We start from the raw sequence: 15,216 nt of genomic DNA on the forward strand, positions 1-15,216 counted from the left end.
TGTGTGTGCGTGCGTGCGTGCGTGTGTGTGTGTCTGTGAGAGTGTGCGTGTGTGTGTGTGTGTGTGTTTGTGTGTGTTTGCGTGTGTGAAGGCATGTGTGTGTTTGGGGCTATGTACCCTTTCTAGGTCACATTTTTTAGCTACTTATTAGAGCGGTTTTTTGCAATTACCTCCCCCTCAACGCCCCCACCTCTCCTCCCCCCCCTCCCCCCCCCCCCCCCCCCCCCTCTCTCTCTCTCTGAACTTTCCTTTGTTTTCTTCCCATTTTCCCGGCCATGGCTGAGCCTCACGTGTGGGCAAGGGGCTTGGCCTGCGTCAGAGGGACTTACCGCAAACCATTCTTCAAGTTCAAGCTAAAACACAACATGACATGTGGCCCCTGAAAGATACCAAGGCAGGGTACAAAAATAACAAATATTCACTGTGAAAATTTAATTCTTCAGATACCTTTCCTATAAATCAGGAAATCTGCATTGCACAGTAAACATATTCCTGCTCAAAAAAATCTTTGCTTTGTATTTATTTGAATACTCCAGGATTAGAAACCAGCTTTTGCACAAAATATAGCTTGAATTTCATGGCAAAGTTTAGAGAGGACACTTTGTTCTGATAGAAACGTTGGCTCAAGTTAGTCATTACTGTGTTTAATTATTGGAACGCATGGCCTGAACCGGATCAATGCTTCTCCAAGATGAATCCTGAGTGAGATTTCCACACCTTTTCTAGGGAAAGTAATGTCTGTTTGCCCAACGCCATATAGGCTCATGCACTCTGTTTTATAGCAGCCACTTAACTTGTTATCTCTCACCAGTTGCTTCTTGCCCGGGTGCACAGATTGGAGGGAAGGCCTGATTCGACAATATCTATATTATATGATTCTTCTTTAATTGCTTGAGGATGTGATGAACTGTTCCCATGTGGTTCAGAGAGTGTACATTTCTCCTCATATCCTTACCTACCGTCTTGTTCATTAGGATTTAATCTCTGCCTCATTCTTCATTAACTAACTAAGTGTCCTCTCTCTCTTCTTAGTAACACTGTGCATCTAATTGAATTGAGATTTGGCAAAGTAAAAGGGTCTGAATGCTTTAGCAAACAGCATATTCCATTTTTTTTATTTGTACTGTACTGTACTTACTATTAATTCATGAAAAGTATTAATGTTGTAAATGAAAATATTATATATATAAAAATATGAATTGTTATCCAGTGAAATAAGTAATGCTTGGGGATTGGGAGGGGGGGGGGGGGGGCCCACTCTCATGAGGGGCTGAGCCCCCTTAAGATGGTCCGTATGGTGTAGCTTTCATATTAAACTGCCGTTTTATAGCCCCTGTGCAAATTCACAGTAAACTTCACTAGACACCATGGGCACTTTCTCCTGACATGTTAACAATTCATTCACAGCTGCAGACTCCTTTTACGACTGCTGAAATGAGGAAATAGTAGTAAATCTGTTTTTCCTATCACATAGCTGCAGGTAACATCTGGTATACTGTGGTTTAGTTCCACTACACTGGAGAAAACACATGAAGACATTAAACGTGAATCTGCCGTCTGCATTGGTGGTTGCTGTCTGTTTATCGTCAATTGGGAAAATGTTACAGGTTATATAAAAGGGGAAAACCAAAGCCATGCGAATACAATCAAATATGAAAACACACATGGGCCCGCACACAGGCATGAACACACACACACACACACACGCCCGCAGGGAGGCAAGCATAAATACAAACACACACTCACACAAAGAGAGACAGAGAGAGACACACACAGAAAGACAGAGGGACAGAGGCAGAGAGTGACAGAGGTTCTGCGTTCTGGCTGAGAGGTTCTGGTTTCGAACCCCGCTGTCCGTTGTGTGAACACCATCCGCGATAAACCACTTCAGATTAAAAGTGCCCGCAAAATATCAGCTATTGTTTTTTTTACAAACATTATGGGTGTTTGTCTGTTTGTTTGTTTAACCCACCCAGTGCCCTTCAATGAGCGTGGCTCCTGTGGCCACCGTGAGTGAATGACTCAAAACGTGCAACGTGCAGTCATGCTCCAGCTTGCATTGGCAGAAGCTTCAAAGGGCAACAGGTCTATAGTGAGGAGAGGAAGCAGTGTAGCGCCGAGAGGAGAGGAGCCCGGGTCGCGCTGTTACTACAGGTATTTGTTTTTGTTTTCTTTGTCAAGGCCCCGGAAAGACACACCCTCCTTCCGGCCGGGACACAAGGATCCCAGTCCTCCTTTACCTTACGGCGGGGACGAGATCAGACACGCTGGCCGCATCAGAGGTAGCAGAGAGTTTGGCTGGGGTGGTGGGGTGGGTGGTAGGCTGGTTGGTTGAGGGGGAGGGGGATGAAAAGGTCAATTACGTCTCGCTTTACGCACATTCCTTTCATGAGAGTTCGACTCACTATGCTGCTGGTTATTGGACAAAGAAAAAAAAACATGTTGTAGCTGGAGTCTCTCTGGCATTTAAAGGTGTATTAGCTAAGTACCATCGCTGTGTTTTGGCTCTTGGCGTTATGTAAGGAGTGTCAGGCCACCATTCAGCCCACTGAAACAAAAAGGGGAGGAGATGCTCACATGCACACACACCCCCACACACACACACACACAAGCACCCGCATGCACGAGCACACACAGGCACGTATACGCACAGACACACACACACACGCACACACACACACACACACACACACACACACACACACACACACACACACACACACAAAACCATACATACACACTAACACCAGTGCACCCAAATACCTGATGGTCTCTTCCAGTGGGCTTTCGGGGCTCATTTTAATAAGCCTTGAAAGCCCACTTGCTCTCCCGGTTACTCTACACATGCTTCATTTAGGGCAGAAATGTGCTCCTACAGCGTTTCGCTGCGCAGGATCTCAGTGGAGGCTAAACCACGCAGGCTCAGGGTCTAAGATGGCATTCTCATTTCCTCCTCCACCTTTGACCTTCAACTCGACTAACTTCCTTCCTGGCGGCCCTAGGGGCCCCTGGAGTGTGTCCTTGGTGTTCGCTGTCAAACAATACGGCCCTGTAGCATACGCTTCCGGCGGGGTGAGGGGGGGGATTAAGTGCTAAGTGCTGTGTCTCTGTGAGTGGTCTGTCACAGGGAGGTCAAGGGTCAAGAGCAGCCACCAGGAAGGGATAGTACCAGTCACATCTGGCTTTGCATGTAAAGACAACATCTGTGTGTCTCACGTGCGCTCTCGCTCACTCTCGCTCTCTCTCTCTCTCTCTCTCTCTCTCTCTCTTCTTCTCTCTGTTTATGACACACACACACACACACACACACACAAACACACACATATTCCCAAATCACTCATGGTTCATGTATAGAATGGATTACAAAAACACATGCAGCCCTCTCTTTATTAAAATGATGCTTATATGCATGAAAACACACTTATCTAACAAACACACACACACAGACACAGACACACACACATACACAACCACAAACACATGGTGGTTCATATGGACTGCCTGTACACCCGATTGCTCTTTATAACACATCTCTGCATCAACACTAATGTAACACACGCCAACCGACCCACCCACACCAACACATATACACACGCACACAGGCATATTTCAGAATCCTTCCTATGTTTTTGTTAGTTCATGCAGGGTGAACAAACCTGTCCGAATGATTAAGACACACTCTGAGTCTTATACCCATATGTTCCTATCACTGAGATTGTAATTAGAGACCGGGACAGGAAACTATAACCCTCAGACCCCGTAATGAGATGTTGTGTGTTAGTGATGTTTACGTCCCAGATGTAGGAAGCGAAGAATGAAAAAAAGAAAAGAAAGAAAGAGAATGAAAGAGAGCAAATAACGTGGATGTATATTTACATGCAAAGGTTGACAGAAACTAAAAATAATTTTCTGCTGAGAATAATATGCCAATAAATTAACTATTACAATTATTATCCAACACTCCAACCCTATTTCTTTAATCCTGATTTATTCCGCCCACGCAATGCCACCCAGTAGGACTTTATAAACACTCATAACCATACGCACGCTTAAACAATTCTATATGAAACACGAAAGATATAATTCCAGGTTGGACGCTTAATGAATCACACACACAACAATGCACACTTTTGTATTTATATAAAATATTTATTTGTTGAGCATAAATACAGTGGGACAGATTATGTTCTTAGTGGTTTGTTGAGATTATTGCGACCAGAAAATAACTTCCCATTAACAATAGCCTATTCTCTTCAGGTCAACAGCAGCGCAAAAGCTGTTCTGTCCATAAAGTCCCACCAGATCTAAAACCTTTTTTTTTTAATCAATAACCTGCAGATGATCAGCATTCCGTGCTGTCCAGCATGGAGAAAAAGAAGGAGCACACACTCGACCACGGTCCACTGCAATACTCTTCGCCCCGGTTGGCCTTGTTCACGGGCGTGCACTCTTGACCACTGACGGTGGTCGATGCGACAGTCCCCCGAGCGTCTTTGTGCGTGGTAGTGGTGGTGGAGGGGGCGGAGGTGGTGGAAGAGCGGGAAGCACGCGTGGTCGTGGTCTCGTGGTCGGCTCGCGGGGCCCCCGGGCCGAGTTTGAAGTGTACTTCTTTGGGCGCGCGCTTACACATCGAGGCTCTCACCAGCGCGCGAGTGTCCTCGCACAACTGGCCCTCCATCTTTTTCAGCGTGCGGGACACCTGTTTCCAGAAGCCCGCGGGGTTTGAGATGTAAGCCGGGCAGCGTTCGGGTTTGCCGACGTACTCGCACACCTTCATGGAACTCACTCCGTCCCTGGCACGTGCTTCCTCCGAGTTCTCGCAGCTGATTCTGAGTTTCACCACATCCCGCTCTTTCTTCGACGCCCAGGTACACTGAAGGCTGTTCTTGGTGGAGAATTTTCCTTTGGGTTCGGTGGACCTCATCCCTCTGTCCGCTCTGCCGGATCCCCTGACCCGGACCGGCTCCGTCTCTCGATCCCCGGCGAGGAGCTCCCTGCGCCCCTTCTCGCCCTTCTCGCGCGCAGCGTCTGATACGCAGACCTGTTGCGCGAGGCACGCGAGCAGCAGGCAGGAAAACGAGGTCTTCAGAAACACCATTTCAACCTTATAAAATCCGCAAACCTGCACAAATAAATAATAATGTTTAAGGACATGTGGCTGGAAATGATGGAAACGTTTTCTTCTGACAAATGTAATTACTGCAAGTCGCTTTGGATAGAAGCGTCTGCTAAATGCCCTGAATGTAAATGTTTTATGCCCCCCAAAAAGGTCAATACACCCACAAATAACGAATTCTACGCCCCTATCATTTAAATGCACTTCATAATATTGTGTGTTGTTATTCCAATAGGCTACTTACTCAAAATCACAAATGGGATGATAGTCCTTGCTCAAATCGAATTGCATCTACAGGCATCCCGGGCATCGCACATGGCATTTATAGCGGCACGCCCACCGTTCCCACTCTATACACACAAACACAAATATGCACTCACGCTTCTACACGCACACGTGATGTGCATGCGCCACAGCCTCGGCGGTATGTCTCTGATGTGGCGTCGGTTTCGCAGCTCGTTTTAGGCGTCCAATTCCCAGCACAGTTGAAATTCCGAATATGATGGTGATTGGTTATAGGCCATTAAACGTTTAATCGGTTAAAAAAAAACTATTTTAAATACCTGTTTGATTTTTGAACCTTATTTAAGTTAAAAAGCACAATATGGCAATTCATTGCCATGTTCCCATCTTCAAACTTGTGGGCAGTTTAGAAATCGATCGTAAAGGGAACGAATCTTGTAATGCAATTTATTGGTCTTATTCATTCATTCATTCATTAATGAATGAATGAATTATTTCATAGGCCTACCGTATTCACAGCAAGGTGAATAGAAATGGTGCCCATCAAGATGGTGTCCATGGAGGTTACTTCCTCCAAACCCTTTGAACGTTATCATTATGAAAATTGCTTGTGTCAAACACCGAATATTCATCTTTGTATAGATTCTGAATTAGCTTTATGAAACAACGCCACCCTGTGGTGGTTTGTTGCGCGCATGCAAAAAAAGTTATATTCTGTTTTACATTCGCGGGCTATGTGTGGTATCGTAATTCTCTTTTTCATATAGCCCAGGCGCTATAGAAATATGCAGAACTGTCAGTATAATCTTAATAGCAATCCCCTTCCCCCTCGTAAGACTTTGCAAATGGTCCGGACCATGTGGTTTCCACATTAGCACCAAACGAAGTCCTTCTCGGCTTCTTCTCTTCTGTCTCCCCAGTGAAAGTCACACAGGTGCTGCTCCCCTCCACTTGGGCCGCAGGAACCTCCAACAAAACTCACCCCATCCCCCTCTGGACTACAGTCGCTATTATGTTCGCGTGGGGTCAATCCGCCGATCGATCCACAGGCCTGTTTCGTTGAGTTAACTTTGAGCCACTTCCTGTAATTACGGTCTGTTATCATTGGCTGTGTTTTAACTCCGTCTAGCTTAATGGTTTACCTCCGCAAGACACTGGCCTGCTGTTAGGTTGGGATAAAGGAGGCACAAGGAGTCCATTTATAAAACAAAAAAGTCACCGACACCCTCTGCCCCGCCCCCGCCCCCCATAAGTAAACACAAAGGAAGAACCACACAAACACAGGCAATGAAAAGTCATCTAGGTTATTTTATTTTGTTTCATTCACTATTTGTTTACATCTCCATTGTAGGACCTATTAAATCGTTTTCATTACATGATACATGCCTGGCCTGTAGGTATGCCTGAGTATACAGTGCAGTTTTTAGACTTCACTAGTGTACAAACAGCAACACACATTACCATATGTTTACACTGCATCCAACCACACACGCAGACACACACACACACACACAGACACACACATACACCCACACGCACACACCCACACACACACAAACACACACACAAACACACACACACACACACACACACACACACACCAACATGTCACACACTTACACGTCTTCAAACATCTAACTCCCAGACGCCACAGGTGGGGAAACGGCGTCTCTCTGTTTTTTGTCATCTGACCGATGATTCCAAATAAATGGGAATAGAGATCTTCAAAAGGGGACCGAGGTTGGTACAGTTCAAGATCTGCTGCAACATGGCGACCTGCAAAAGAACAGAGGAGAATAACTGTGAGACAAGTTCAGACAAACTCGATTGATCTAGTTAAAGTTAGTTTCTGTTTAAATATGAGAAACAAAAAGAAACATCGGAGCTAATCAACTCCTCGGTTTTAGAGAACCACTTCATCAGAGTGCAAATTACAACACCACCTGCACCCACAATCCTGTTGGAAATCATGCCATCATAATCTGCAAAAGACCTGCTTATAATCGAACGCAATGAGGAGAACTGAGGGTGCTCACATGAACCCAGGCCCTCTCCATCCCGATACGGTCGTTTCCACCCACCTGTGTGTTAAACACTCCAGCCTTAGTTATGGAACCAGCCAATGAAGTAGCTGCAGAAGCCATGGAAGCTCTTCCAGCAGTACTCTGTGGCCATGCGGGACGCCTCAGACCCCTCCGTGGGACGGGGGGTGGTGTTGGGGGAGGCCTTCCCCTGCTTGGTGGTGGGCTTCTTGGGCTGGCTGGCTGCCTTGCTGCCTGCCCCTCCCTGGGGCTTGGCGGGCTGCGGCTGGGGCCTGGCAGGCTGGGGCTTCACGGGCTTGTATGGGCTCGCGGGTTTAGCCTGGGCCGGTGCCACTGGTCTCCTCTGGTCCTGGCCGGGCTTGGAGGGCTTGCTGGTGGTGGTGGTGGCGCTGGTGGTGGTGGCGGAGGTGGTGGCGGCGGCGGCGGCGCCACTGCTGGACCCGGCGGAGGTCTTGGGCCAGGCGGCCAGGAAGGTGACGTGAGCCTCGTCGGGGTACTTCTTGCACATGGCGGGCCGGTAGATCTTGGGCCCCTGGCAGGCATGGCTCAGCTTCCTCAGCTCCCACATCACCTGGGTGAAGTAGTGGCGGGGGTTCTGGCTGTAGGCGCGGCACAGGTTGGGCTTGCCCTGGAAGTCGCAGTAGTAGGAGCGTCCGGCCGCCCCGCCGGGGGAGCTGGGGCCTCTGCAGGACACGCGCAGGCGGGTGTAGTCCCCGGCCCCAGACACGGCCATGGCGCAGGCGTCCTTGCTCTTGGTGCTGAAGCGGATGGGCTCGTCCCAGACGCCGCGTTGCGAGGGCTGGGCCGGCGCCCGGTTGTCCACACTGTTGTCGCTCTGCGCGTGCGACACGCGGGCGAACGCCGCCAGCAACGCCAGCAGCAGCGGCATCCTGACGCTGGTCCTCATGGCCGGGGGCTGGGGTCGGAGTCAACGGCTTCTCGTCGGTGGGTTAGGTGTCGGGTGTGGTGTTGCGTGCCGGGGGAAGGTTGAGGTGTGAGCAAGGGTTGGAGGTGCGCTAGAGTTTTAAACGGCAGGGGTGCACAAAGAGGGCATTGATGGCCGCACACATTGACTCAGCCCCCCACCTCCAGACCCATATGAAAATAAGAGGGGGGTTGCATGTGTGTGGATGTGTGTTTAGATGTATGTGTTTATATACCGTGTATGTGCTTGTGTGAGAGGGGGTAGGATGGTGGTATTGAAGGGTTGGTATACATATGAAGCCAAATGTAGAAAAAAGGGGTGCAGGACATTATATAAACTCCTATAAAAGGTTCTTTGAGTATAGCTAGGGAGGAGGGGGTGTAGGGCAGAGAGCTGTAACGGCAGGTTAGCCAAGCTATTTCCTCCTGGTTTTTTTCCAGCAGGTCCAGGATGTTCTGAGCACACTTTGGCCGGAATCTGAAGCTTCTATCTTGGAACAAAAAGTACTAACGCTGTTCGAATCACCACGAGTACATACTCATAGCATGGCCCATGCAGTAATCATTACTGAATGAGCTTTGTCCCTTCTGCCTTTCTTGCACACAGTAATCACCCTCCCTAGTGGCCTATTACATCGATCTTATCTTAACGCACGTGGCTGTTTTGTGTACCGTCTTAGTACCGTGCATAAGTATGCACTCTTTGATGTCAAAATGCATTTTCTCTTTGATGACAATACCTGACTTTCTATCCATCTATCTTTATATGCATCACTTATTACACTTGGATTGTACAGCGTATTGCACATACACACATGCAAACGTGCAGTTGCATGCATTGCCGTAAAATGAAAATATTGCATCCAGAAGAAACCAGAATAGCAAGGCCTGCTGATGCACATGAAGCTCAGATGGTGGATGTGCGGTTGTGTGTGTGAGAGGTTGAACATTAGTTGTGCTTCCCTTGCCTTATTGTCCACCTGTCTTCCTCTTATTATCTTATTGTTTAACTCCATCTGTTTCATTCATAAATGCTATTATCTATTTCAAGTCGTTTGATTTAAGACACAACAAATACACAAACAAACCAATGGCAAACAGCTTCTACTGAATGGAGATCTTTATTCAGTTTGGAGGTCCTCAGCACCGAGTGTTCACAGCACTGGCTCCGGACACAAGGGGGCTTCTGGGAGTTCAGTGTTCCAAAATACAACGGCGGCTTCCAACATCATTCCCTTGTTCACTCATTCCCATATACAGTGAGCACCATATATAGTGAACACCATAGTACACTAGGGGGGGAAATCTGATTATGCATCAGAAATCTATTCACTTGACGGGAAACTATAATGCAGCTTCTTTTTTTTCTTTTTTTTACTGTACTTAGTACTTTAATGTACTTAGTAGTGCTTCATATAGGGAACCAAATTTCATGTTTTAAACTTCACTGCAAAATAGCGATCCACCAAAAAGAGTAGGCTGCTACTATACAGGGAACGGGTGAAAGATTTTGGACGTGTCCAATATGGCAAAAGAAGTACCACAAGTACCTTCGCTAAAATGGTGTGGGGGAAACCCAATGTAGGATCATGAGTTGTTCCATGTAAGCCGTATTCTAACTTTCTTTGTGTCTGTGCTACGCAAATATGATCAAGCTAGCTAACTTACTAGCTAGCTAGCTAAATCACTCATTTTTATCCCTGTAATTAACATTTTCGTGCTTTACGTTGAAATACCAGTCCCTTTATTAAAAGTGTCTATTTGGATAATAAAACTCAGACCTAATGGCATCGGCTAAATCCCCAGCATTCCCAGAAAGAGTTAAGACAAAAACAAAACGAAGAAAATATCTACTGACATGGTTATAAAACAAACATTAACAAAAAATATATAAAACACTCAAAAGCCTTGAAAGTGTAAAAAATGTACACTTTTCACTGTGTTGAATCGAAAATCAGCAAATAAAGAGTATAAATAAATTGGTTTCCTAACATTCAATCTATAAACATAGCAATAATTCTCAGACATTTTACATGATATTGATACACAGAAAATGGCTGAGCTGTTGTGATAAAACTGCAAAAAAGTGAGCACATGATCATGTTGAATTGTGATTGGCTGGCTTGAGATCCCATTAGGGAGGACTTTAATGGATGTGGCGGGGGGAGGGGAGGCAGAACAGTTGGGGTAGGGGTGTGTCCATTCTAGAAACTTCTCTCATGTGTAGTCTTTTGTTTGCAATGTGTTTAGGATTCATCTGTAGAAAAAAAATGATTAGTTAAAAATTTAGGTCTGCAGAGAAACACAGATATTGTTGAACAATCTTTGTTGGTGATTTAAAATGTGCAGTGATCTATACACGTACCATAGTGTTGAGTTTAGTTCCAGTTTTCTTGTCCACTGCAGAGAGAGGGAGAGAAAAACACAAATTAACATTTGAGGCTAAAATGTTATGCCTGGGAATATGAGTATTGGAATATGAAGAACAAGTTACTCATTGGGTTATGAAGAATAATTAGTCCTAGGAATTAGAAGAGAGTTAGCCCTGCGAACAGGCAGAATATGTTAAGTCTTGGAATATGAAGAATAAGCTTTTCCCGCGACGAATATGCAAAATATGTTAGTCCTTGGGATAGGTATGAAGAAATCGTAATGGATACCGTATGGATGTAAGTCCCATTAATGTCCACCGAACCGTTCCCATGCTTTCCCATGCCAGTGGATGGAATGAACCAAGAATGAATAGCAATCAAACACAGATGAAGGATCAGTTCAAAGCAGAATGAAACAAACTCTAAACTGGAGATAAGGAGAAACGGAGAAGAGATGAAGCCGCTGATAGCCCAGAATCAAAGACCCAAAGACTTCAGCCATCGGTTGTTTTATTGCAGTTGTTAGTGCTCTGATGATTGGCTGTTAGTTGCTCGGTGCTCAGCTCTGATTGGTTGGAAGCTGGTTCATGTGAAGGTTTTGTTCCGGGTACCTGGTCGATGTCACCAGTCCGGGTCGATTGGAGGAGCTGATGCTCGTGGAAACAGTTTCAGTGAGTTGGAGAGGGAGGAGCTACGGCGCACATACAGAAACGCAAACACACACACATGTACCCACGTGCATGCGTGTTTCAAAGGCAGAACACGTCATACACGTTAATGGGTCAACTTTTTCTGCACGTTCACGTTCATATATATATATATATATATATAATGTCTGTGTACAGATGCTATATATATATATATATATATATATATATATATAGCATCTGTACACAGACATTTACAGACGCTCTGTACCACTTACGTCGCATGCACACAGTCATGCAGATAAGGCCTCATACCTCACCACGGCAAGGTTGCCATGGAAGTCAAACACCTGGTCACCATGGCGACCACCTGAATTATCCATACTGCAAAACAGGGAGTGAGTGTGGATGGACACGTGTGATATGATTGAGGAGGAAGTCGGCATGGGAAGGGGAAAAAAAACAAAGAGAGGCTGAACGCCTTTGAGGTCCTTATCGAGATGAAAAGAAAGATGGCCGACGTGAACGACGTCAGAAGGTGGAAAAAACAACAACGTGCAGAGAGCAAGAGAGAGATATCGTCCACACGGCTGGTTTACGAGTGATGAATATGCAGTGTGAAGGAAGTGTTTTGGAAGCCAACAACTCTGCGCAAAAAGCAAAGATCCAACAGACAGGTGCTGAGGAACGGGCGAGAGACATAGGGACGTCACAGGGAGACGAGCCATGGGAAACAGGCACTGTAGGGACCAAGGGGAGATCATGTGTGCGGGCGGAAAGGAAGGAAATGTAAAGGAACAATGTGTTATGAGTTGAAGTAGAACGGAGCATAAGGACAAGGAGAAAAGAGTGGAAGATTTGATTAATTATCTCTCAACACAAACAAAAATAATCCCAGAGAGCCCAGAGAAGGGAACGATTGTGTGTGTGTATATGCGAGAATGCACGTGCGCTTGTGGACGCAAATGATTGTGTGTGTATATGCGAGCGTGCACGTGCGACGTGCGTGTGTGCGGACTCACTCGTCGAACACATCCTCCGTGTCCATCCGCCGGTAGTACTTGGACAGTTTGACAGACAGGATGATACTGGGGATCAGGAGCACGAGACAGCCTCCCAGACCGAACCAGAAGGTGTTCTGATAGGGAAAACACAGAGAGAGAGAGAGAGAGAGAGAGAGAGAGAGAGAGAGAGAGAGAGAGAGAGAGAGAGAGAGAGAGAGAGAGAGACGTTTTGTCTGCATGTCCTTGTAAAGTAGTTTAACTACTACTACTATGTTACGTAAGATCTCTGGTCTGCTTTCTATATCAGAATGTCCTTTGGCCTTTCTCTGACTTATAGATTCCTGTCTCTAATGCGCAGCCAAAACCACGAACACACACACAGTTGGCATAGATATAAATTGCATGTTCAAATTCAACCACAGTATGTGACTTGTTTAAGCAGCCATGCATCCCCCATCTTGTACTCTAGCCTCCACCACAAAGAGGCACACACAGCAACACTTCATACATATCAGATATATGTACGGGTACACAAAACTTTATGACTCTTTTGGGGTCTGGGCATGAACAGTATGCAATCTATGTGAATTTCATTGCCAAAGTTTCTTATAAAATTCCTCAAACAAAAAAAACTTTGTTTGCATGTGTGTGTGTGTGTGTGTCAGTGTGTGCATGAGAGAGTAAGTGGGTGAGTGAGTGAGTGAGTCAGTGAGAGACAGAGAGAGAGTACTCAAGACTTGTGCGTGTGTGTGTGAGGGGTACGTGTGTATGTGCTTGTAAGTGCCTAGATTAAGAACAGACTTTTACTTGTAACTAACTCCACTGTCTTCTTTCCTCCCCAAGACCCAAAGCACTCCCGAAACAACTCAAAGAACCATTTATTAGCTTGAATAACACACACACACACACACACACACACACACGCACACACACACACACACACACACACACACACACACACACACACACACACACACACACACACACACACACACACTGGGGGGTACTTACCACAGAGTCCACTATGAAGCTGCAGCCCACTATCTCCATGCTGTCTACTATGTTACTGATAGGTTTACACTGAGCCACCTCCGCAGACAGCTGGAACACAAACACACACGTTACTAACACAGAACACATTTCATACGCATTTTATATTATGTGATTCAACTTCTGTCCCCATCTTGAACTACAACTAAAGCCCTTTTCAGCTCTTCAAGCTTATTACTGCCTCTGAAACATATGCATATCAACCATGAATTGATAAAAACACACACATAAACATGATATTAAAACATACTCTCACACTCACAGATACACTCAAACTTCAGTTTTCCTACACAAAACACACATCAAGTTTTGTTTGCCCAGGTAATGCATGTGCCCCTGAATGGAGAGACGAAGGGACGTCTATGGACTGAACATCACAAATAACGCCTACTAATAACGTGGATCCTACTCACAGAGCTCTTGACCCACTTTGTGTACTGTCTGAAGTAGCCCACCAACATCTGCATGTAGCCGTTAGTTTCCTGAAATCAATAACAACAATAAACAACAGCAGAGGAGTCAACACCCGGCCCTGAACAAACGAGTCCCGATAGTTTTGATAATAATAATGTCAAGAAGAGGATGGAGGTGGATGTAGTGGTGGTCACTGGACTATCACCTGCTTGATGACGTGTGAGGCGTTATTAGTGATGAGGTACTCTGCTGCATCGATGGCACTCAGGACGTTCGTCACCTGAACCTGCAGAGATAGAGAGAGAGAGAGAGAGAGAGAGAGAGAGAGAGAGAGAGAGAGAGAGAGAGAGAGAGAGAGACAGAGAGAGAGAGGGAGAGGGAGAGAGAGGGAGAGGGAGAGAGAGAGAGGCAAGTTACAGAGAGAGAGAGAGAGAGAGAGAGAGAGAGGGAGACAGAGAGAGAGAGGGAGAGGGAGAGAGAGGGAGAGAGAGAGAGAGAGGCAAGTTACAGAGAGAGAGAGAGAGAGAGAGAGAGAGAGAGAGAGAGAGAGAGAGAGAGAGGCAAGTTACAGAGAGAGAGAGAGTGCAATCGAGAGAGAGACCGCCACCAGTAATGCACACCAGTGCTGCTATAAGAGTGTGCCTCTCACCGGTAGATCGCTGACCGTCTTCTGCAGCAGCCGTACACTTTGGCTCAGGCTATTCTGTAGAGACAGATAAACACACACACTTTACCACCTGTTTTACCCCTAGCACAACACAACACAAGTAAAAAGGGGCAGAACACACGTGACCGAAAATTTAACATTATTGATTTACTAAACAAAACCACAGATCTAAATAATAATATAAAATGAGGTGTGTGCGTGCAAAGTCCACAATGTGTGTGTGGCACGGATGAGGGTAAGTGTGCTGTGAAGATGTTGTCAAGGGGACAAAAAGAGCAGAACACACCGGCAGCCAGACCCTGTTCACAGAGGCCTTGTCGTGTCAGAAACACAGGTGTCGCTCATTACACTAACGACAGGTCTGCTCTTTTTACGAACCCACCGGGGCGCGGGTAATAGACTCCAGCCCGTGAAGATAACACACACTGACCACGGGCCACGTGCTCTGGCACATAAAAGCAGCCGACCGGTGTTGGTCCTACGATGGCCCCACTGTGAGGAGGGGGTTGGGACAACAAGAGCCGCTGTGGCAAACACATGCACACTTATGCGGGGGGGGGGGGGGGGGGGGGCCCTAGGGGCCCAGGTGCGACTCATTAGCCTGAAGGCCTCCTCTCCCCACAGCACAGGCAGACAGGTGGGCGGGGCCTCACACACATCCCGAGTGACACACAGAGGGGCCTTTCTCAATGACTGGTACGCAAAATTTGGAACTGGGCGCTCTGTGGTTAGGACCT

The 15,216-nt window shown here is 46.5% G+C and overlaps 3 protein-coding genes across 6 annotated transcripts in view; all 3 read right to left on the bottom strand.

Annotated features, from left to right (window-relative positions):
- Positions 1–4,165: 4,165 nt before the first annotated feature.
- On the bottom strand, positions 4,166–5,401 carry fgfbp1b (fibroblast growth factor binding protein 1b). Its single transcript, XM_079728914.1, has 2 exons — positions 5,361–5,401; positions 4,166–5,122 (listed from the first exon to the last, which is right to left on the bottom strand). The coding sequence occupies exon 2, from the start codon at positions 5,096–5,098 to the stop codon at positions 4,343–4,345; it is 756 nt and encodes a 251-aa protein (XP_079585040.1). The 5' UTR covers positions 5,099–5,122; positions 5,361–5,401; the 3' UTR covers positions 4,166–4,342.
- A 1,450-nt stretch (positions 5,402–6,851) lies between these two features.
- fgfbp2b (fibroblast growth factor binding protein 2b) lies at positions 6,852–8,331 on the bottom strand. Its single transcript, XM_079728913.1, has 2 exons — positions 7,441–8,331; positions 6,852–7,135 (listed from the first exon to the last, which is right to left on the bottom strand). The coding sequence occupies exon 1, from the start codon at positions 8,306–8,308 to the stop codon at positions 7,463–7,465; it is 846 nt and encodes a 281-aa protein (XP_079585039.1). The 5' UTR covers positions 8,309–8,331; the 3' UTR covers positions 6,852–7,135; positions 7,441–7,462.
- Positions 8,332–9,455: 1,124 nt separating this feature from the next.
- prom1b (prominin 1 b) overlaps positions 9,456–15,216 on the bottom strand; it is a 23,234-nt gene continuing 17,473 nt past the window's right edge. For 2 of the 4 annotated variants that reach the window (XM_079728903.1, XM_079728902.1), the window contains 9 exons: positions 14,462–14,515; positions 14,018–14,098; positions 13,812–13,880; positions 13,360–13,449; positions 12,367–12,482; positions 11,660–11,728; positions 11,309–11,388; positions 10,691–10,725; positions 9,456–10,582 (listed from right to left, as the gene is read on the bottom strand). In XM_079728903.1, the coding sequence (XP_079585029.1) occupies positions 11,319–11,388; positions 11,660–11,728; positions 12,367–12,482; positions 13,360–13,449; positions 13,812–13,880; positions 14,018–14,098; positions 14,462–14,515 (549 nt within the window). In that variant the 3' untranslated portion in view covers positions 9,456–10,582; positions 10,691–10,725; positions 11,309–11,318. The remainder of the gene's footprint in view (positions 10,583–10,690; positions 10,726–11,308; positions 11,389–11,659; positions 11,729–12,366; positions 12,483–13,359; positions 13,450–13,811; positions 13,881–14,017; positions 14,099–14,461; positions 14,516–15,216) is intronic. The other 2 variants (XM_079728904.1, XM_079728905.1) reach the window with 2 other exon arrangements.

Source organism: Pollachius pollachius (assembly GCF_949987615.1).
Source record: "Pollachius pollachius genome assembly, chromosome: 2".
NCBI classification, from domain to species: domain Eukaryota; kingdom Metazoa; phylum Chordata; class Actinopteri; order Gadiformes; family Gadidae; genus Pollachius; species Pollachius pollachius.